General features: G+C 43.1%; 1 protein-coding gene across 3 annotated transcripts in view; it reads left to right on the top strand.

The window, feature by feature from the left end:
• The window catches only part of GADL1 (glutamate decarboxylase like 1), a 194450-nt gene that overhangs the window by 52798 nt on the left and 117883 nt on the right, over positions 1–23769 (top strand). For all 3 annotated transcript variants that reach the window (XM_070359089.1, XM_070359088.1, XM_070359091.1), the window contains exons 7-11: positions 4796–4875; positions 4998–5052; positions 9816–9932; positions 15113–15177; positions 15473–15554. In XM_070359089.1, the coding sequence (XP_070215190.1) occupies positions 4796–4875; positions 4998–5052; positions 9816–9932; positions 15113–15177; positions 15473–15554 (399 nt within the window). The remainder of the gene's footprint in view (positions 1–4795; positions 4876–4997; positions 5053–9815; positions 9933–15112; positions 15178–15472; positions 15555–23769) is intronic.

The raw sequence follows: 23769 nt of genomic DNA, 5'->3' as shown, positions 1-23769 counted from the left end.
CAGGTGAAAAACAGCAGAGACACACTGGACCTCTTGAGTTCTGGGCTCAGAACTGGCACTTTGTCGTTTCCCCTTCACTTTCTTGGTAAAGTGAGTTGCATATAGGAACCCAGATCCAAGAAGTAGGGAAATAGGCTTCACCTCTTAAGGAGACTCTCTGCAAAGCTGCCCGGAGAAGGGACTGGGTGCAGGGGTTGGTGAACAGTCTGGAGCCATAAAAACGACCCAGCATCCACGTGAGCTGTTATCACCAGAGATCGAATGAGTTAGAGCATATAGAGTAGCACCTGGCACATACTAGACAGAAATGTTATATCTTAACAGGAGGAGGAGAGGGCTTTCCAGGTGGCACTGGTGGTAAAGAACCCACCTGCCAGTGTAGGAGACATAGGAGACACAGGTTCAATCCCTGGGTCAGGAAGATCCCCTGGAGGAGGAAACAGCAGCCCACTCCAGTATTCTTGCCTGGAGAATCCCTTGGGCAGAGGAGCCTGGCGGGTACAGTCGGTGGGGTCGCAGAGTCGGACACGACTGAGCACCTTAGCACACATGCGCTCAGGAGGAGAGAACGACCCAGCTACACCAACATGGGGCGCAGCTCAAATGCTGTCTTACTTGGAAAGGATGCTTTTTATTTTTCCTGTTTGTAGTTCCAGTGGGGGCCTCTGTCCATCCCACCACTGCTTTTTCCCCACGTCCCCTCCTGTAGCTCCTGCAGTACTCCTAGGGCTCCTGTCAAACACATGAGATGGGCAAAATCTGACAGTTTTCTGCTAATTCCAACTGAACTTTCCTGTATCTATTACTCTCTTCCAAGAGCAGAAGTTATCTTATTATCACAAAAGTATAATCTGTGCAGGAACCTGACCACCCCATGTGTTTCCCCTGTCCTGCCTGACCATTGGTCAGCTCAGCACTAAATGCAGAGTGGACATTGAGTTGGGGGCAGCTAGGAGGAGTCATCTCCTCTGAGATTCTGAACTTACCTCCCCAGGCCCTTCCTCACAAGATGTTCTTTCTGTAGCAAAAGAATATTTAGGAATGTGGACTTCTAGGGGAAATGCTTGGTTTCTTGAGATGATGATGGAGTAGAATTTCCTGCCTGGATTCCAACCCTTGATATTTCAGGTGGAGGAACCCTAGCATATCAGAAATGCAGAGTCCCTTCTGCATTTGAATTGCTATGTCCCCACCTAGAAAGGCTGATTAAATAAGGGCCCTGCTATCAGCACAGTGATACTTTTGCCTTTTTTCATTCTTCATTTGGTTTAAAAGGTACCAGAGGAACATCCCTGGCTGTCTGGTGGTTAAGACTCTGTGCTTCCACTGAAGGGGAGTGGATTCAGACCCTGGTCAGGGAACTAAGATCCTGCATGTCATGTGGCATGGCCAAAAATAAATAAATTAGTTAAGAATAAATAAATAAAATGTACCAGAGTTCTTTTATGGAATAATTGCCCTGGAAGTGGGGAAGAAATTCTGTGGAAGACTAGAATGAAGATGATGCCTGGGGAAGACCAGTAACACAGGTGTAGCTGGCAAATTGGGCGTGAAAAGAAATGGAAACTTTGTGGAGTTGTGAAACCAAGAGCTGAGTATTTTTTAAAATCTCTGTTGGAGATGTGTGTGCGAAAAGAGGCAAAATATATGCTTTGGCTAACATGCCAGCAGAAGATGAAGCCAGAAAACCAAACTCGACCTGTGTCTTGGTTTGCTCAGGCTGCTCTAGCAAAATATAGAACCTGTGGCCCAAACAACAGACATGTATTTCTCAACAAATCTGGAGGCTGGGACCTCCAAGACCAAGGTGCTGGTAGATTAGCGTCTGAGCCTTGCCAGAGGGGAGCCAAAGAAAAGGGAACTTTTGGAGAAAAATAATTAAAGTAAAAAACATTTGTAGCTTGATTAGCAGTTAGATATGAACGCTAGTGTTAAAGATCCCACCTGCCAATGCAGGAGACGTAAGAGATGTGGGTTCGATCCTTGGAGAAGGGCATGGCAGCCCACTCCAGTATTCTTGCCTGGAGAATCCCATGGACAGAGGAGCCTGGCGGGCTGCAGTCCATGGGGTCACAAAGAGTTGGACACGACTGAAGCGACTTAGCACATGGGAATTCCTTAAATTTAGAGAAATCTTAGTTTTGTCGTTCAAATCATTTGGGAAATCAGCATGAAGTAGTGAATATTGTCTGCCACTCAAAAGCGAGGAGGAAGGAAGCTCTTTTCACTCCCAGGCCAGCAACCAGCTGTCCTGGTTCCTCTCCAGCAGGGCCCAGGCTGGGGTGAGGCAGTGAGGGGACTAGAGTACACGTCTCAAGGTCACACCTTCTTAAATTTTGCACTGGAGGTGCCTCACCCACTCCACCCGCTTTGTGGCCCTGCTCTCTCGTGAGGCTGCCCCAGGCTCAGGACCATCGCAGGCACTGACGGGGTGAGCAGGTGCTTTCCAGGGTGTCTCCAGGATCCCGGCTCTGCCTCTTTAGGAATCGAGCCAGCTGTGTGCTCTTGGAGAAGTCCCTATACTTTCTTTTCTTCATTTCCTAAGGCATGACATTCACAACCCTGCTCTCCCCACCACCTGAAGCTAATCCGAGCACTGCAGTAGTCAGCATGTTAGGACAGGACTCCTAGTGTCCACAACACAGCCCATGAGCACAGAAAACTGCAGTGCTCTGAGAAAATCAAGGTCACAGAGGAAAGCTTTTCTGGAACCAGGAGTGAAAATTTCCATGCAGTTCTGTCTTTCATGTGGGCACTGGCTGTCTTGTCTTTATAGAAATAAATGCCTGCTGAGAATCGTGCACCTTCTGTGGGACAGTGAAACCCAGGGTGAGACTGGATCTTAGAAGGACTGACTACTCTTCGAAGGGAGCAGGCATTCTTGTGTCTAAATGCAGCTGTTACTTCTGAACTCCGGCTTCTAGGTTTTTCCTTCCCTTGAAACTATTCGGTATATCTGAAGCATCACCCTTTCCTTTCTTTTCTTTTTTTCCCCCTTCCAAGGTTCTTTTCCTCCTCTGATGTTTTCAGATGTTTAGACTTCAGTTTTTCAGGCTTTGAAAAAAAAATCTGTCCTTATGCATTTGAGGTTGCCATTGGACTCCCAGTTTGCCCAGAGATTCCCAAAAATAGCTCCAGAAGCTGTTCTTATTCTGAGGACAGGTTTTTTATTCAGCAGATCCATTGATTGGGGATATGTTGCTATTTTTCGGGGCAAAGCAGTGTGATTTTCCTTACTGGCAGATGTCAGTGGGGGTAGGCTGCTATTTATCATTATGAAATCAATAGCTGTTTGGTGCCAGAGGCCCCCAGGCTCTGGTGAGAAATAATTCACCTTAGCTGTCACCTAAGCTATGGTGGACTGATGTAGCAAGTAGAGAATTAACTATGTTTTCATGTACATTATTACTCTTCACTATGCATGTGTTTTTGTAGCAACCTGAAATGAATGCATCCTACAGGCATTTCGAATGTGTCCTATTCGATATTTGGAAATTAATTTTTTTAGGATGATGTCATTTCTCCTGATGGTGTTACTTCGGCATGTATTTTTATAGAGTTAAAAAAAGAGCTCTCCATAAAACTCTCTTGACAAAAGAGGGAAAAAATTACCACATTTGAGGGAATATATCAAGTTAAGTGTGAAGGCATGACTACTCCTTTAATGTATTCATACCTACAAATTAAATTACTAAGGTTTTTTTGGTACAATAATGTCCTTTAGCCCCTTCAGTTTTTCTGGCGTGAAAAAGAATTAACTGACCACCTGTCCACATTGATGTATAAAGAGAAACATCTCCAGTGTTTGAGTGCTAATTATTTTATTGGATTTATGTAGGAAAAAAGGCCCAACAACCCAGAGTATACACTGCTATTTGCCAATAAGAAATAGACAAGACCTAATTCCAAAGCCAGCTCTTAGCCTCATTCCTGCCAGGGCTACATCGCATAGGATTTCTGTAAGTGAGTGTTACTTCTTAAGATTTTATTTTGTTTATTTACTTTTTGGCTGCACCATGCGGCATTTGGGATCTTAGTTCTCCAGCCAGAAATTGAACCTGTGCCCCCTGCACAGAGTCTTAACCACCGGACCACCAGGAAAATCCCAAACTTATTACTTTCCTTATTATGATTTTAGCCACATTCCCTCGTGTCTAATTTCTGTCTCATAGTCCGTATTAAACGAGACTAGTCAAGTATCTGATCAGCATGTATAACTCATTGTTCGCTCTTGAAAACGGCTTCTCTGTGGTCTGTGATTACAGTTTTTGAGACAGAGTCTTGATCGCCCCTTAGAGGGTTTTTGAGTCAGCAGTGGATTAGATTCTGTTTCCATTAATACTGAGTTTTATTAGAAGCATCAAGAGAAACTTTTCCTCAGTGTTACGGAAAACAACAACCTTCAGTGGCCAAGTTTGTTCATGCACCAGGCTCTGTGCCAACTGTTTACACGTATTAACCATTTTAACTCCATGACAAGCAGATGGAGGAGGACCCATATAGCCACTTTATAGATTAGCAAATTGAGGCTTGGAGAGCATGCATTCTTTGCTCAAGGGCCCATATCTGTAGGGGAAAACCTGGAATTAAATCTTGGTTTCTCGGATCCCAGGGGAAGTCAGTGTTTTTAACCACCATACTGCAGAGCTCAGTTGAATGCTTTTTATGTTTTAAGGCAATACGATTCCAGAGATTGGGCTCAGCCGTGTGACGCACACCCATGTAGCTAATAAGCAGTACCTTTTTCATGCCGTGTATCCGTGTCTCTCTCTCCCCCTCGCCTCTTTGAATGTAGTGTCATTACTCCATGAAGAAGTCTGCTTCCTTTCTTGGAATTGGTACTGAGAATGTGTGCTTTGTGAAGACAGATGGAAGGTAACGGGGACAGGATCCAGAAGCCTGGCCGGGGCGGTGGCGGGGGGATCGATACCATTTACAAAGCTGTCCCACGTCTGTTCACTGCTGAGTGTGACTGTGTCACAAATCTGTTCTCTCAGAGGTAAGATGATACCTGAGGAGCTGGAGAAGCACGTGCAGGAGGCCAAGAAAGAGGTGCGTGGGCAAGGAGAGGGAGGGAGGGGAAACGTGCACGTGTCTGGGCATGAAGGAGAGGATGCGGGGCAGCGGCCAGGCGCCTGTCTGTGTGTCGGGGAGAGAGGTCCTCTTAGGGTGGACGGAGGGAGCTCATCTACAGAGGTGCTGTGTCTGGTGCTTGCTCTGCGTGTTCTGTGGAGCTTCTCGAATGTGCTCATTCCCAGGGGGCTGGAGCCTATTGAAACACTGATGTCACTCTGTACCAGGTCCTTGCCTAGAATAAGCTTCACAACCTTGTTCTGGCCTCTCTTGCTGCTGTATAACTCCTGACGCTGAGGATGCTTCAGGCCAAACCAGTTACCTCCAGGCTGCATTCAGGGTAGTTTCTGACTTCTTGAACAAACGATCCTCCTGAATTGTTTCCATGTGAAGCCCATCCGTAACCATCACCCCCGTTGGGTCTGAGCCTAGTATTTCTGTTCTGGCAGACTGTCCTCTCTTCCTTGGCTTCCTAGAATGTTTGAAAGCTGGCCTGCCCATTGCTGGGGGAGGCAAGGCATGGCCCTGGTGACCTGCTGTACTGCAGCAAAGCCTGGCCCCGATATCTGCTTTATTTTTAAGCCTGACATCAGCCATCTTTCTTCTTGGGCCAAATGACTGATGGATTAGGTACAGCCATTTCCATGCATCCTTCCCATCCCCTGGAAGCCCCACAGCCAGCGAAGCTTCAGACCCTTCTCCCATCTCTTTCCAATAGGCAGCCACTGCGTCAGGTGTGTTCGGATTTTGAGCTTTGATAGAAGTTTCTCTGTCCTCAGAGGGCTTCATACTGAGGGATGGGTTCTTTTATTTTTATTTTTAAAATTTTAACATTGTATTTCTGTTTTTCTGTTCTTGTACTCTTTATAATTTTTTAACTTCTCCAGAATTCACCTTATCTGGAGCATGCTCGAGCACTGTATTTGGTTTGAAATTCTCTATGTAAACATTCTGCTTTTATTGCAGATGTACTGGCTTCTGGTGTGTGTCCTTAGATTTATATTTTTAAAACATTCCATTGACAACTGGATTTGATAGTTGTCTTGTGGTAGAGGTTATCCGATTTCTTTATCCTCTTGAGTAAAATTCTACATTGAAACCTGTTCTTTCTGCTGTGGACTACAGATGTCACCTTTAGTTTTATCTATTTAAAAAAAATCTAATTGTATCTTTTTCTACAGAAGCTCCTATCAAAAGGAACTTATGTTGTTAATGCTTGTTGGCGGGGAATATTGACTCCGCTCTTTGTATGGTTCATATGATTCCTTCCTTCCATCCTTCCTTCACCCTTCCCTTTCTTTCTTTCTTTCTCTTTTTTTCTTTCTTGAATTTTCAAACTTTTCATTATGGAAAATTTTAAATATATATAAACCTAATATAATGAGATTACACATACAGGTCATGCAAATTTCACCATCATTAACTTCTGCTCCCATTCCCTCCCACTGGATCATTCTGGATCATACTGATATCTACAAATAAAGTATATCTGTAAAAAAAAAAAAAAACCCACAACACACTTATAAGAAAGAATAAGCTCTTAACATTATCCAGTATTCACTCATTAGATTTTCTCCCATTGTCCTTTATAAAAACTAGCTGGTGGTCTGAATAAGGATTCCTATAAAGCCCACGTGTTGCATTTGGTTGATTTATCACATAAATGCTTTCCCACCCACAGCCTTCTTTTCCTTTATCTCCCCTGCAAGTGATCCACTGGAGAAACCAAGTCCTTTCTCCTGTAGAGTTTTCCAGATGGTAGATTTTGTCGATTCCATTGAGAATTTGACTTTAAGTGCTCCTATACCTCCCCATCTGTTTTCTATATTTTCTGTTTGGCTGTTAGATATTGAGACTTGGGGAGATTCAGGTTGGAATTTTTACCAAGAAGCCTTCATGGGTGGCATTTTGCCCTTTAGTCAGCAAACGTCTTGGGCCCCTTTGGGATAACATTATTAGTCCATCTATCACAGAACTGCATCAGCCTCTCACCTCGTGGACCTCGCTGCCATTTGTCCTCATTGTCTGGACCCACTATTTCACTAGTGATGTCCTAGCTAATTGTCTCATCCCTTCTTCATTTAGTGGCAGGCCTACTATTATAAACAGTTTTGCTCCTTCATCCCTATTTAGTTACCCTAAGGAACAGTTTGAACAAGCCAAGACAGGATCAATATTTTATTTTCCCGCTTATTTACCAATTTTCACAATAGTGAGTGAATTACCAAACATCCTGAAAGATAGCCAAACAGTTTTTTCTTTTTAAAGTATCATGAAGAACTCATCTTCTAACATACTGGATGGATTTTATTCCACAGCAGTCATCATTATTTTCATCGTTCAAATTTCTGTTTGTTTTGACAACTAAAGTCCATGAAAGGGGCATATCTGAAGCTGAAAACTTGAAACGGGAAGTGTTTAAAAAGTAAGAATTGCTTTAGGCACATTTGAAAGAAGGGCAACAGGGTTAGAGTTGGTCTGTCTCGGTCTCCTTTCATCAGTTGAACTTGAGCTTGGATTCACTGAGGACCGATCTTGCATCCATTCTGAGATCTTCATATCTCATGACTAGTTTCTTTTTCTCAGTTCTTCAGACCTAGTTTTTTTTTTGTTGTTGTTTTAAACTTTTAATTAGTGCTGTTACAGAGGTATTAGATAGTACATCAACTCTGTTTTTCTTCTGGGATTCAATTCCCTGACCAACCACAATCAATTTTTTTAATTGATTGAGCTGTGACCTTTACCCTGATGCCATTATAAAGATGGTGAAAGCCACAGAAGCAGCAGAGGTTCTAAAGTGCTTATTTTAAAAAAAGAAGACTAAGATGATCGCTGAATAAGTGGAGGTATTTTTGTGTATGAGCATTTGAAATGACAAACTTTGTTAGAGAATTCAGCTGATTGGCAACACACAATCAATATTATTTCCACTGAGTTTTCTCATTAATAGCATGAGATATGAGAAAGGGGAAAAACATAGAAGGTTAAATCCAGATTACAAAAGTTTAATTTCTGGGTCTTGTATTTGTAGCTAGATTGTTAAAAGGGTGAGGAAAACTCATTAATGGGCTATAATAGCTATCACAGATATTTTTCACAATTGTCAGGATGTCATAGAGTTTATAAGGAAAGCCCCAGCATTAAAGACACCTTCAATGGTTTTAGTAAATTACTTTTTCTGTTGCTTTCAATGACTGATGTAAATTTGGTCGCATTTCATTTAGGTCACGGGCATGATAAAGGCATAATCCGTTGGTAGTTGATTACAGGACAGAAGCCCTGAAGCCCGTGGTTCCCAGGGGCTCTGTCAGCCACAGGCCCTGCTCCCAAGAGGCTCAGTGGGCTGGGTTCCACGGGTCACGGCCACCTCCCCACCCGGCAGGTGGATCCGCTGTGTACCATCACCGTGATTCCTCTGCATTTCAGCCTGGAGATGGGGGTTAAGCATCCTTATTCTAGATGACCTCCATCTAGAAGCCAGGAAGTCACATCTTTCTGTCAAAGGTCAGCTAAATTGGAATGAATCTGGTTCAAGCAGAACACCCCTGTTGTTAAATGGGACATAAAATATATTATAAGAACAAGTGTCTTTCAAGACAAAATTGAGGGGAAAAGGACTCATCCTAAAATGACTTTGACAAGTAAGCATCGTTGTCCCTGACTCCTGGTGCTCTGGATCAGGATTCTACTTTCGCTCCCCACCCCCATCTTTGTCTGCAGATTTTCCCCTCAAGGCACTTCCCCACAGAGAAGCACACCCCTGCCAGCACGTTGGGATGGCTCTGTCTGGAAATAGCCTCCTGTGCTCTCTTCTTCATGGCTGCCATAAAACCTCTTATGGGGCCAGGACGCCTGCTGGGCTCGCTTGGTGGGAGTTAGCATTCCTGTTCCCACATTCTTCCTTTCCTCCCGTTTCTCACGGTACCTGCTCCCTCTGCAAGATGCAGCTGTGGGCTAGATGAGGAATTATCGTGGCAGAAAGACACAGGTCCTCTTCTCCAGCACATTCTAATAATTTTCTCTATCACGGCTCTCATTTGGGGAGTGCATCCCAGTGAGGTTACTGTATCCCCTCTGTCACCAGATTTGTCCCCAGCACATCCCTTGCCTTGTAGCTCCCAGGTGACCAGCAGACAGGCCTGGGAGGCCTGCCCCTGGGGCTGTGGTCTGTCTCCCAGGCCTGTTCCTTCTTGTTTTGGAGCTGCTAAGGGGGTCTCCCTGGGAGGGAATTAGGAACCACAGAGCAAGCCATTTTGCAATGGGAGTTCAACTTATTCACTTTCTTTCTTTTTTTAATTTATTTATTTACTTGGCAGCACCAAATCTTAGTTGCTAGCTTATTTACTTTCTATCTGGGAAAGCTAGAGAAGACTTAAGAAAGAAAATGAGAGTAGAGAGAATAAGAAGGCATGTGGAGTTGGGACAAAGGAGTCTATTATCATGGCATTTTCTGTTTTCTTAAGCTGTTTGTATGCCAGCCCACTCCAGTATTCTTGCCTGGAGAATCCCATGGACAGAGGAGCCTGGCCGGCTATGGTCCACAGGGTTGCAAAGAGTCAGACACAACTGAAGTGACTTACCATATCAGGCAGAGGCCATGTGATGGAAAAATGTAAACACACTCACTGAATGAATGTTTGTCTCCAAAGAAACCACATAAATGTCCAGATGTATAACTGTGCCACGGATTCTGTGGTGATGATGACGATCCTTGAACTCTGACGTGTGGGTGCTTCTCACAGGGCGCAGCTCCGTTCCTTGTGTGTGCCACGTCTGGTACCACCGTGCTGGGGGCCTTCGATCCTCTGGATGAGATAGCGGACATCTGCGAGAGGCACGGCCTCTGGCTCCATGTAGACGTAAGTTCACCCCTGTGTGCCCGTCTGTTAAACTGTGTAGCCTTTCTGCAGCTTTGGTGGGAAGTTTTTCATACTCTCAGGAGCTAGATATGAGCTCTCCAACTATTTGTATCTAAATGTACATATATTTCCAATTGGGACTTCCTAGGTGGCTCAGTGGTAAAGAATCCACCTGCCAATGCAGGAGACACAAGAGATGTGTGTCCTCCTGATCCCTGGGTCGGTAAGATCCCCCGGAGAAGGCAAATGGCAGCCCACCCCAGTATTCTTGCCTGAAAAAGTCCACGGAGAGAGGAGCCTGGTGGGCTGCAGTCTATAGGGATGCAAAGAGTCAGATACGACTGAGCCACTGAGCGCAAGCAAGAATATTTCCGATTAGGGAGATAAACATGTCATATCCTGTTAGGTAATAAGGAAGAAGCTACCCAAGACTCGATGGGTATTTTGTCTTAGTTTTCCAGGTTTCCTCTTATTTCCTCTTCTCTCCTGGATAATTTCCTTGGATCTACTGTCATTAAGACAGCACAGTATGGGGGACCCCTTCCACACTGTGGAGTCGAGAGGCTGATTTAGGATTCAAACCTGCCTCCTCTTCATTGTGACCCCAGCTCGTTGGGTTTTGGTTTCATTTGTAAAGAGGGAAATAAATGCCTGTTGTGGTCCGTAAAGGAAGGCAATGGCCCCCCACTCCAGTACTCTTGCCTGGAAAATCCCATGGACGGAGGAGCCTGGTAGGCTGCAGTCCATGGGGTCGCTAAGAGTCGGGAACAACTGAGCGACTTCACTTTCACTTTTCACTTTCATGCATTGGAGAAGGAAATGGCAACCCACTCCAGTGTTCTTGCCTGGAGAATCCCAGGGACGGGGGAGCCTGGTGGGCTGCCGTCTCTGGGGTCGCACAGAGTCGGACACGACTGAAAGCGACTTAGCAGCAGCAGCTCTAATGTTCTGTGATTCCAGTCAGTTGGAAAATGCCAAAAGCTGCATAGGTGTACTGCATGCCATAATTAAAACAGCTTTTATCTGGGTCTATCATAGATAGCTATTGGAGAGTGACTGGGATAATATATATTCTTTATAATTTTCTAACTTAAAGGGTTGTCCTTTTTGTGTGATTAGTTCTGTAGGTCCTGGGGTTGCTCATAATATAGTTTTCCTTAATTAAAAGTAACTTAAAATTCTACTTATTCAGGGTTAAAAAATTGAGTTTAGCTGGTTAAGAATGCTTGTTGAGCTTTCTGACTTTGTTTGTGGATGACACCAGTAGTTAATTAGTTTGATTCAACCTGGTAGAAAGAACCATTGAACCTGAAGATGAGACTTCAGGAAACTCTCCTCCAGTGAGTTCATACCTTCCTTATCAGACAATGAAAGGACAATATTTTTGACTCACTGAACATTCATTTGGGGCATACACCTACACCTAATTTTGTAGTTTGGATGATTGAAAGTAAGGTTTCTATGATATAATATCAAAAGAACTTTTTAGCAACTCAAAGCTTTCATTGAATGTATACTACTATTTGGTAAAAGCAGCAGAAGTCATCTGAAGCTCTCTAGAGTTACAGGCTTGATTAGTATGCAAATGGCAATATGTCAGGTAAATTATTTGTGACTTCTTTCAATGAGATTGTAGGGTTTGTATCTGTTCACATTTCAACTTACATGTTACTGATTTTTACAGACTTAGAAGTATAATAATACATTATGTCCTGAAAGATAATATGAAGTGAGTACTTTTGTGACTGTGGAAATAGGGGCAAAATCAAATATATGAGCAGTTATACTTAAACATTCTACTCTCATAAAAGAAACATCAAATATGGATTATATAGTTTATGTAAAACAGAGTAACTACAGCACTTTCCAAATTGGGAATGATGTTAAGAGATTTATGGGGCTTAGAGAGAATTGTGATTGATAAGATGTGAATGAAAACCTCTCTAGATTTTTTAAAAACCAGAGGTTGAATTTTTTAAGAAAACCCTTTTATAAGGAAATATTTGAACCATGAAAATTGTTCTGTTTGCATGTTTGTAGTATTAGATTAAATTTGACAACTGTTTGTGTGACTTATTAAAGAAATTGGCTCTAACACTGAGACAATACTCACCCTCTAATATTACAGACATCATTCTGTTAATGAACATTTAAAAAATTTTATTTATTTTTTGGCTGTGCTGGGTCTCTGTTGCTATCCATGGGCTTTCTCTAGTTGTGGCAACTGGGGCTCCTCTTCATTGTTGTCTGCAGGCTTCTCATTGCAGCGGCTTCTCCTGTTGCAGAGCACAGGCTATAGGCACAAGGGCTCAATAGCTGGGGCGCACGGGCTTAGCTGCTCCACACCTGTGGGATCTTCCCAGACCAGAGACTGAACCCAAGTCCTCTGAAGTCTTAACCATTAGACCACCAGGGAAGTCCCATTGAACAAATTCTATGCAGGAACATGTAACTTTTCTTGAAGAAACTTTCTATACCAAGTTTATTAATTTGAAAGATAAAAAAATTAATAACATTACAGTGATAACTTTGGCCTGTTTGAAGTTTTCTAGAGGGTATTTTAAAGATCCTTTAAAATATTTAAAACTGGTATTTACTTGGGTTTCTTTTTAAAAATGAAATCAAGATTGCTTGTTCTGCATTTTCCTTAAAACCAAGTTGGCCAGCATGTATACTGTATCTTATTATTTTGAAAATATTTTTTTTACATCTTTAATATACCTAATTGGTATATTGATGTCATATTTTTTCTTTCTCAGCAGCCCACAAAAAAATGGTTCCCTTACATCTGATAGTGTCCGAAATTTAGTTAATCACAATGCATTTTTAAACAACTGAATAAGAAAAACCTTAGTCATGTTGAAAGTTCTGGCTGTGAGAGCCAGGGTTATTGCAGCCTCTGCCTGAGACCAGGATTTCAGGGCTAGTCCAGCTCTTCTCTGAAGCAGAGGCTGCGGCCACTGCAAATCCTCACGCTCCCAGCCACACTTCCTGTGGCGTCTCACCCGCGTTCCATCCCAAGTCCTCGTCCTGGAGAAGATGGCTAACACTACACTGAAAATCCGGGGCTCTTAGGAGCTGCCGTCTTTCCATTCCACCCTGCCTCCACTTCCCTCTCAAGATTAGCCCTACAATTTAAGATTATTAACTAGTTACTTAAAGAGAAAAACAGAGGCAAACGGTCCCCGTGGCTCCTAACTCAGAGGTCCGTAGTGACATCCATTGGTTTGATGCTGTGGTGAGCTTTGGAATGAGGAAGTTACAGAGGGAAGCCAGTATAAGGAGGATGCTGGCATCGGGGTGTTGTGTTTCTCCTTAGTTCTTTTGAGGAATGTATTTGTGGCTTAGCTGTTTCTAACCCTGCCAATACTGTGCTGTGCTGAGTTGCTCAGCCATGTCCAACTCTTTGAGACACCATGGACTGTAGCCCATCAAATTCCTCTGTCCATGGGGATTCTCCAGGCAAGAATACTGGAGTGAGTTGCCGTGCCCTCCTCCAGGAGATCTTCCCAACCCAGGGATCGAACTCAGGTCTCCCACATTGCAAGTGGATTCTTTACTGTCTGAGCCAGCAGGGAAGCCCCCAACCATGCCTAAGCACCCTGTAAACCAGTGAACTGATGCCTTGAAAGAGCTCCTGAGATTTTAAAACTGTAGCCCAGCTCACTAAGATGGGCAGAACATTGCTTCTTGAGGAGGAAGAAGAGGCAGAGGGCAGTGGAGGAGGCAGCAGGGAGGGCAGCTGTGTGAGTTGGGCAGAAAGGGTGAGGGTACTGGGTGTGGCTGAGTCTTCCTGATTAACCCTTCCCCTAGTTGCCACTGGTAGGTTCTCAAGAAGTTAAAGAATAAGAGAATTGAGAAAAGCAGGCAACTTAGAGTTTAGGGTGTATACGAGAAGTAAAAAGAACCTAAAATGGAAGTGATTTTCATGTTTGAGAGGGTCAAGTTCTTAAAATCCAGGCCTGGGGGGCCTCAATTAGTAGGTTCAGATCAAGTTTTCCCAGAGCCTGAGGGCAGTTGCCTCCACAGCTCAGCCTGGGTCACACATGGTCCGTCATGAATGACGGTGGGAGACAAGGGCAGGGACAAGGGGGCTTGACTGACAATCCTGATCATCCGTCCCTTATCTGGGAATCTTGAGGATGTGCCTGTGTACCAGTTTTGGCCCACAAACCTTTGGGAACTTCTGGGGTCATTGGAGAGTTTAGTCCAGGCAAGCAGGGCTGGAATGTGAGGCAGTCGAGGTTCCTTAGGGTTCATTGGGCAGATAATTGTTTCAAGCAAAGAAGAGGAGAGCTGACAATAAGGAGAGGAAAGGAAATCCCAGAGTCAGTAAGCCTGGAGGGGAGGGAGGAAGAATCAGTGTGAGAAATAAGAACGTCAGCTTGGTACTTGAAAACTTAATGAGACATTCACTCCCAGGGTCATGTAAGAGCCCAACTCTGCAAGTGAGCCCCTCCTTGAAGGGTGCAGCCTGGGTGACTCTCTCTCCTGCCCCTGGCCAGCCTTGAATGGGAAGGCTGCTCTTGCAGCCACTCTTTGCTGTCCACCAGTGAGCTCAGCTTTTGCAATGCTCTGAGAACCTGGAGACCTCTCATTTCCTTCCTCCTCCACATCCATGGTGCACAGTCTTGCCGTTTCTTTCCATATGATATTGGGCTCTTTCTTAACTTTTGTTGGAGTTGTCAACATTGAAGGACTATTGTGTACTTTAGATTCTAAGATTTTAGAGCATGTGGACTGTGTCTTTTGTCCACAGGCAACTCAACGAGTTACTTACCAGTCTTTTTATAATGTGGGATTTAATTCCTAAGCATCAGTGGAGACCCTTCTGTTGCAATGAGGTTCAGATCACCTGAGCACAGCTGGTGATCAAAATTTCCCAGAGTCCATTGGGAACTCAAACCAGGGCTCTGTGACACCCTAGAGGGGTGGGATGGGGTGGGATGGGGTGGGAGGTGGGCGGGAGGTTCAAGAGGAAGGGAACATCTGAGTACCTATGGCTGATCCATGTTGATGTATGGTAGAAACCAATTATCCTTCAATTAAAAATAAATAATTTTTTAAAAATTCCTAGACTCCATATTGGTTGAAACTGACTTACAGTATCAAATGACAACTGGCTGGTGAACAAATACCACTGAAATAATGCAGTTTGGATTGTATCACTGTCTCAACAGGCTTCTTGGGGTGGCTCAGCCTTGATGTCCAGGAAGCACCGCAGGCTCCTGCAGGGTATCCACAGGTAAGTGTGGTTTCCCAGGCCCGGTGCCTTTTCTTCAGGCAAGGGGATCTCTCTGGACTTTGCCCCCTTAGGTGACATTTTGATAATAGGCCCAAAACTAAGTAATTGTTTTGCTTTAAAAAAAAAAAAATCTCCAAACAACAAACTCCCCAAACCACTCACACCAGGAGTCCTCTGGAGCGCTGACTTGGCCGTGAATACTGAATGCGCCTGCAGTGGGTCATAGCATTCTTCCCACCAGAAGAAGCTGAGTCTCCCCTCCTTACCCTGCTTTTTCCTCTGTTTAACGTAACAGAGCTGATTCTGTGGCGTGGAACCCACACAAAATGTTGATGGCTGGGATTCAGTGCTGCGCTTTCCTCGTCAAAGACAAATCTGTGAGTTTTCCTCTTGTGGCCTTTGGGCTTGGAGGGGGGTGGATTACCAGATTTGCATTTTTGCTTGTGTTTTGTGCCTGGGGCCAGAGGTAGATGACAGTCTTTGGTAAGCGTCGATGGCATCAAATGGAAAGATGAACGGGCCCAGATAAAAGATGGAGTACTTCAGCTCAGGTAACCTGTATTTGATTTAGGTGTTATATAATCTCATTAGTTATAGCTAAATGGTCTCCCTTACTCTCTTTGGGGTTGTATTTTAAAGCTCAGTTTTAAACATTGCCAAATTTTTTTTTTCCCCTTGATTAAGTCCAGGATTTAAGTTATCTTGAAACTTCTCTTCCCTGAGAAAGGGAAGCAGATGTGTGTCACACATTAAATTGAATGCCTAATATGCTTAGCTGGGGCTTAACAGCCCATTTTTATGGGAAGACATTGGTTCAGGGCTGATCTCAAACCCTGATTTACTAGAGGATTGCCTGTCTCAAGCGATTGGTACTTAGCCTCTGTTGGAACGCTGGGGAGTGCTGGAGACTGGTCTGGATCGCTGTGAGGCAAGCAGGCTGAGGTTCCTCTTGGTTAGAGGTGAAAACCCTCTGCTTTCTGTGGGTTAAATAAGGATCCTTGTGGGCTGTGGCCCAGGCTGGGAAGTGCTGCCTCATTCTTAGAAATGCCGCCTCAAGATCTGCGTGCAGCATGTGGGTGATCTTTCTCAGCCATCTGTTTACATCTTTTTCTTAGGGGACTCCCTTTGCCAACGCTAAAGTCATTTTCTCTTTTTAAGGAATTTTATTTCAAACAACAACCATATTTAAAATCTGAAATCTCATCTTGTCTGTGTCACAACTTTCTTTAAGAAAATATTTTGTGGTATTTGTATATCAATGAGTGCCCTTTGTGTTTTGAGATGACCAGAGAGAATGCTCATCAGAAACTATGAACAGATTCTGCATCTTGGGAATATGAATCTATTCCTTCATGTTTTATTAGGTTGGCTACTCTGGACTGTGTTCAATGCCATTTAATTTTTATTAACTTAAGTTTTTAAATAGTAGAGTGACTGCATGTTATAACTGGAAGGTGGTGTAAGATTGCTATACTATTTATGAGCCAAAGAATATATTCAACTTGCCTACAATTACATATATAGGACATGAAAAAGTTAGGAGTAAATCAGGTTCCTGTGGTCCAGATATAAGAACAAAAATACTATGCCGAGCATCCTTCAAGTTCCAGGCACTTTGCATCTGCTTTCTCCTCATCCAGTCATCTGGATGACTTCTTTATCGTTAGTGTGATGCTCTCAGGAGTGGAAAATGTAAACCCCCAATTTTATGACTCTTCTTTTAAATAACTTTCTAGCTTTCATAAATTTTTCTTGTTGAATGATATTTGGAGTGATTTAGCCAAGAACTGATTTACATTCATGTCCTTGAGGCAGTTTAAAATTTTCTGGATCATCTAACTCTATAACAGTGGTTAAAATATTTTTGCCGAAGAATTCATTCCTAGATCTCAATGTAAACTATAGTCCCCATGTCTGCTCACATGGCAGGGATTAAGAGGTTAGGAAAATTGTGTTCACGGTGCAGAGAATGCAGCACTTTCAAAAGTTGCCCTTTTTTGATGAAAGACTGTTTGCAAATTAACTGGAGTGCAGAGTTGAGCTGGGAGGTATGAGAGACGACCATCCGCTTGAGTTCTGTGCTGGGAGTTTTCTCCCCATTTTGTTCCTGGTTTCTGCCTCTGTTGTTCTCTCGTACTTTCATCTGTTCTCCCACCACCAGCTGCCTCCTACACAGATCAGGCACAACACTGCTGCTGGGCTTAGAAACAGATGTGTTCCCCATAGTCAAAGGGCATATGATCTCACAGAGGAGACGGTGAGCAAAGTGTGCCTGCCTGTTGAATTGTTTGATTACTAATTTGGTAAGTGCTCTGAAGGCTGCATCGGACATAGTTAATTATGTATTCACCAGCCATCATGATCTCCCTTCTGTCTCCTGATGCTCATCTAACCAGCCCCCCTGACAGCTAAGAGTCACCCTATGACACAGATATGATGAGGAGAAAATGGGAAACAAATGTTTTGGTTTCTGAGAGAGTTGGTATACACAAGAGGAGAGCCTTCTCTCCCCTTTTCTACCATGAATGCAGAAACTGTGTTGTATCAGACCATGATGTAGGGAGCTCCCACAGCCACTTTGTAGCCATGAGGTGATGACCCTAAATTAAAAAGTGATAAGTACAGAAGAGCAGAGCAGAAAAGGGGAAAGCTTTGGTCTTGGGTGACATTGTATTCACTTTGGAAATGCCCACTTCCAGACTTTTTGTGATATGAGGTACAAGTAAGTATCCTTATTGCGATTATTAATAATAAAACTTCTTCCACCAGGTAATCTATTACTTGAAGCTGAATGTCCTGGTATCTGAGACAGAAAACAGTATGTTACTCATGCTATAAAGCAGATCTGAGAAGTTCCAGAGGGAAGGAACAGTGTATGCAAAGTCTTTAAGAAATGAGGGTCCTTTTTTTTTCTTCTTAATTTTAAAAACTGAAAGAGGTTCATTGAACAATGAATAATTCTAAGATTGGCATGAGATAAGACCAAAAGATTAGGCAGTGGATGGATCATGCAAGGTCTTAGAAGCCATTTGAACAATTTTAGATTCAATGTTTAGAACAGTGAAAGAATTTTAAAAACAAGGAGTAATCAGGAAAGATTTCCATTTAAGACAGGAATTGGAAGGGAACAGAATTGATACAAGAAGAGAAAAGGCTTGCAGTACCCAAACAAGAGCTGATGGTAGGGTAGATGGGGAAATGTGATAAAATTCAAGATGTATTTCAGCTACCAACTAGACCCGGCTAAAGAGAAGATGCTAGAAGGAAATATCTTAGCTTCAGCATAGGCTATGTTACATTTGAGATTCCGGTGAGGGATGCAAATGAAGGTGTCATGTAGGCAGCTGACACATGGATTCAAAGCTTGGAAAAGAGTTCTGGACTGGAAAACTAAATTAGGGATTGTTGAATGTAGGTGATGCTTGAGATCAGAGTGGAAGGGCTTGCCTTAGGGGGAGCTTTGGAGTGAGAAGAAGATGGAGATCTCAGACCTGAAAAACTTCAGAATCTGAGTTTGGAATAGAAGAAGAGGAACCCACAGTGAGAGAAATTTGAGCTGGAGTGGCCAGGGAGACAATAGGAGGACTAGGAAAGGATGATGATAACAGACTGGAGAGAAGCACATTAGGAAGAGAGCAGCTGGAGTGTTACTTCCTTGGAGAAGACTCCCTGACTCACCTGTGTAACCTCTCCATTACGCCTTCTCAGACCCCATTCCCTTCCTCTGAAGTGCTTGTCACATTTGTGATTATGATTTCTCAAGTCTTTAACATTCCCTCCCCTAGGATGTAAGCTGTATGTGGACAGGGACCAAGTCATTATAATTCACTACTGTACCCCGTATGCTGAGCAAGTCCTCCCAGAACGAGGAAAAATTAAAATTCACTGAAAAAAAAAAAGAGAATAATTCAGTAAATTTAAAATCCTCAACAATGTCTGCCTTCATGTCAACAGTAACTAGGAGTTTCCAACATCTCCCCTACCCCAAATTATGCCTTCTGAGCGCTGTGAGATAATGGCGATTATAACGACAGCTGATGAGCTTGGTCCTAACCCAAGGGACTTCCCTTGTAGCTCAGTCGGTAAACAGTCTGCCTGCAGTGCAGGAGACCAGGGTTCCATCTCTGGGTTGGGAAGATTCCCTGGAGAAGGAAATGGCAACCCACTCCAGTGTTCTTGCCTGGAGAATCCCATGGACAGAGGAGTCTGGCAGGCTACAGTCCATCGGGTGGCAAAAGTTGGACACGACCTAGCAACTAAACCACCACCACCCAACCCAAGGCTTGAGCGCACCTCCAGCAGGTAATTGACAAATAGCGATTTTAATTTGGACTTACTTCTCCAGCTAATGGAAGGGGGTAATTCCAGTTAAAGAAAACAACAAATTACTTAGTGAACATACTTCTGCTAAGGGAAAAACTGATTCCCTGATTTGTACCCTCAGAGCCGTAACATTCACAGTGCTGCTTTCCTGATTGACTGGCTTGTGGTGTTTGCATTTTTAATTTCCTGCATCCGTAAAGGAAACTGCCTCCGAAACAAAGCAGAGCTGTTTCTGTCCAAGTTGTACTATCACTAGCACTCTGCATGATAGCGATAAAAAGAAAATCAGGGATTAAAAAAAATCTGTGATTATAAATAGGTTGACTTTAGATGCAAATGCTGGATCTACATGATTGTTTGGAATCAAAGACAATTTTGATGCTTTGATCTAAAATAAAAGGCATATTCTGAGAATCAGATGCATAGATGGAGAAAAATCTTGGTATTGGCTTTTTGATTTTTAGGTTTATTGGAAGAACATTTTAGTGTAAAAAATCTGACAGTTATATGAAGATATAAAACATGATAATCAGATGACTTTTTGACTATGAATTATTCCTATCTGTTTCAACTTATCATTGCCATCCAGTACCAACTCACAAGGACTTCCTGTTTAACCTAGCAGCTATAGATGGTTAAAGGGACATTGTTTTTCTTAAAAAATCTATGTAGATAATAAGGATTTTTTAAATGTCTATTTCTATGTTTATTTCAGAAGTAATTCACATTTATCATAGACCAGAATCAGAAGATTCAGATAGGGAGAAGGATGAAGGAAAAGATGCCCTTTACAAATATCTGAAGATGCATATTTTGTTATGCATACTGAAATATTTAGATGTGGGTCTTCCCAGGTAGCACTAGTGGTAAAGAACCCCCCTGCCAAAGCCTGAGATGTAAGAGACACAGTTTGATCCCTAAGTCAGGAAAATCCCCTGGAGAAGGACTTGGCAACCCACTCCAGTATTCTTGCCTGGAGAATCCCATGGACAGAGGAGCCTGGTGGGCTACAGTCCATAGGGTCTCAGAGAGTCGGACACAACTATAAGTGATTTAGCATGCACACATATTTAAATATACACATGTATTTACCTAATATAAAAACATATTTTGATTTTAGCATGCCTGTTCTCTTTCACAAAATTGTGAATATTTCTCCATGTCAATCTGCATTCTGTGCATTTTCCATAGCTGCACAGTGTTCTATCATTTTGATATCTGATAATTAACCTGACTACCTCCTTACCACTGACCAACGAGATTGTTTTGCTTTGGAGCTAATACAGATATGACTGCTTGCTTTGAGGCTAAATCTTTGTGCATATTCTCTGTTTCCCCCTACAAATAGATTCCTAGAAGTCAAAGAGTTGTGATCATCTTTCATGATGTTTTCTTATACTTCGTTTCCTAATTCTCCTTCTAAAAAATAGCTTGCTTTCTCCCTAGCAGAGTATGAGCAGGCATGTGTGTCTGTGTGTTAGCCTTTGACATCGCAAGAGGTTTTAGCTTCATTGATTTGATAGACAAGACATTTGTACACCCATACTTACAGACACGTAACCATTTTCCTTCTCATTTTATGCAGTGATGTACTGTACCTCCTTCTCGGGGATCTTTAGCTGGAAATATTGACATGCAGTGCTGGGTTTCCTAGGTTTCAGATGTGAGGCCTTGGAGGTAGGCTTCCAGTTCTTTTCCTTTCAACTTCAGTCTGCAAGAAGTGCAAGATGATCCTAGTTTTTCTTTAGAAAGAGAAATAGCAGGAAGAAGAGGGGCAGGAAATCCATTCAGAACACACATTCATCGGCTTCTCAGGTGGCACAGTGGTAAAGAACCGCCTGCCAATGCAGGAGACACAGGAGACACGGGTTTGATCCCTGGGTCGGGAATATCCCCTGGAGACGGCAATGGCAACCCACTCCAGTATTCTTGCTGGGGAAATTCCATGGACAGAGGACTCTGGCGGGCTACGGTGCATGGAGATGCAAAGAGCTGGACATGACTGAGCGGCTGAGCACACACACTCACTGAAGGCATGTTGTGGGCCCAGCACTGCTACGAAGGCAGAAAAAAACGGAAAAGGAGACAAATCCCACCTCCCAGTGTGGTTCCCAAGGAAGGCAGGAATTTTTCACGTGATATGACATCTGAGAAATGTGCTCTCTCTCAGACCAATTTCAGTTTCTATTCTGAATGATCTTTGATATTGCAAAGGACTGGTATTATATGCCATTAAAAAAAATTGGACAAGAAAAGAAAAAAGGGAGAGAATGTGATTTATCAGAGAAACTAGAAAAAACTGTCTGCCTTTGCGTGGATCTCTTCTTCAGCTCTGATTCTGCTTCATGGAGTTCCTATGGAAGTGCCTTAAATAGTTTGAAAATACTGAGCAATCTGATCATCAAATAATTTTTTTTCTCATGCCAGAGAACACTAACACTTACCCTGCACATGTACATTATACGCTTCTGTGAAATGACAGCCCCTAGCTAATGAAGCAGGAAAGGGGAAAGGTGGGTGCTTAAAGCTGATTGGAAATAAAGAAGCATTTGACTGGCAGGAGGGACTTCGGTCTCCTGGGCTTGAGGTTGCTGAAATCATTCTTCAGATCTGGGAGACTGTTGCCTGAGCTGAGAGAATTCTTCAACTTTTCAGCAAGGTTGAGAACTCCTTAACACCAGCAGAGTTCTTCAAATTTATGGTCGGTAAATAGACCTTTCTCTTTTCAATTGCAGAGTTTTCTTTAATTATAATGAAAAAAGTTAATTTTTTTCATGAGGCTTTTGGCAATTTATGCATACATGTGTATCTATGTATGTGTCACATTTTAAAAACCTCACATGGTATTAATAGTCATGACAAACACCCCCATCATGTCTGCTTCCCTTCCCCACAAAGTCAGGACAGATAATAATTCATGTTAGAATTGCATGTGTTTAAAATCCATCATATCTTTTTCCACTGAGCAAACCAATAAAATTGGGTTTTAGGATTTATTGGGTTCGTATTGCAATTGTCATTAATTTTAACAAGGGGATTTGTAGTATGTTTTAGAATTATGCCTCAAGGAACCTAGTTCCCTGGTGAACCGTAGCCCTGAGGGATGTGTTCGTGCCTGACCAGGATTGTACTATCTGATTCCATCCGTAGTTGACATCTGTCATGAATGGGCACAAGTCCCAACAGAGAGCTTAAATCTTGGTCTTGGAATCATCTGTATGGTGTGTGCGTGCTAAGTCGCTTCAGCCGTGTCCAACTCTTTGTGACCCTGTGGACTGTAGCCCACCAGGCTCCTCTGTCCATGGATTCTCCAGGCAAGAATACTGGAGTGGCTTGTCATTCCCTTCTCCAGGTGATCTTCCCAACCCAGGGACTGAATCTGCATTTCTTACATCTCTTGCATTGACAGGCATGTTCTTTCCCACTACTGCCGCCTGGGACTCTGAGTTACTGGGGAGCAGAAGGGGTTTTACTCATTGCTCTTGACACACTACTTCGTGCAAACCTGATGCTTGATTCATGCTCAATAAAAAGGTTTCCCCAAGTGAACTTCCTTCATGTCTTTCCCCAGTATCATCAAATGGTAATGTTTTAAATGTGTCACCTACAGTAGATCCTTTATCATCACAACCTGATCTCTTCAAGTCTCAAAGACTGTCCCTTCTTGCTGGTACTTAGAATTTTTCTTTTTTGATGGGATGTAGAAGTTATTTGTCTTGTGCATATGGTTTGAGATATCCATCATCTCCTACATCCTGTTTCATGATGGTGCTTAGGAAAGCTCTCCCCTAAACTGTGCCAACCTTTGGTCTCTGTCTCAGTGCCTTGGAGACCAATAATAAATCAGTGACTCACGCTTTCCTCTTTGCAGAAACCATATTGTCTTTCCCCTAGAAGGTTATTTTTGTTTCAGTGTCTAATGATGCTGTACTTCACTGGATATTGGACAAGCGGAAGAGACACTTGCTTTCCTAAGGCTCCCGGGTCCTCCCTTGACCCCTTCTAATGAAGAGAATGACATTCACAATCTGCCAGGGTGACAGCAGTACCTGTTTGTAATGTTGGACCCAGCATCTTGGCCAACGATTTTCCAATTTCATCCTTGAGTTCCTTCAAGCCTTTGGGTGGCTGCCACCTCACCCCACGTTAATTTCATCAGTTTGACTTGAATGAGTTGGGATGCTGCCCATGGCTGGATTTAATATCATCTGCCTGTCTATTTCTGGAGAACCTGAAGAGTGTGGGAATCTCTCTGATATCCTTCCAGGT

This window comes from Bos mutus, chromosome 22, assembly GCF_027580195.1.
Source record: "Bos mutus isolate GX-2022 chromosome 22, NWIPB_WYAK_1.1, whole genome shotgun sequence".
NCBI classification, from domain to species: domain Eukaryota; kingdom Metazoa; phylum Chordata; class Mammalia; order Artiodactyla; family Bovidae; genus Bos; species Bos mutus.
This window is presented reverse-complemented; position numbering and strand designations above follow the sequence as displayed.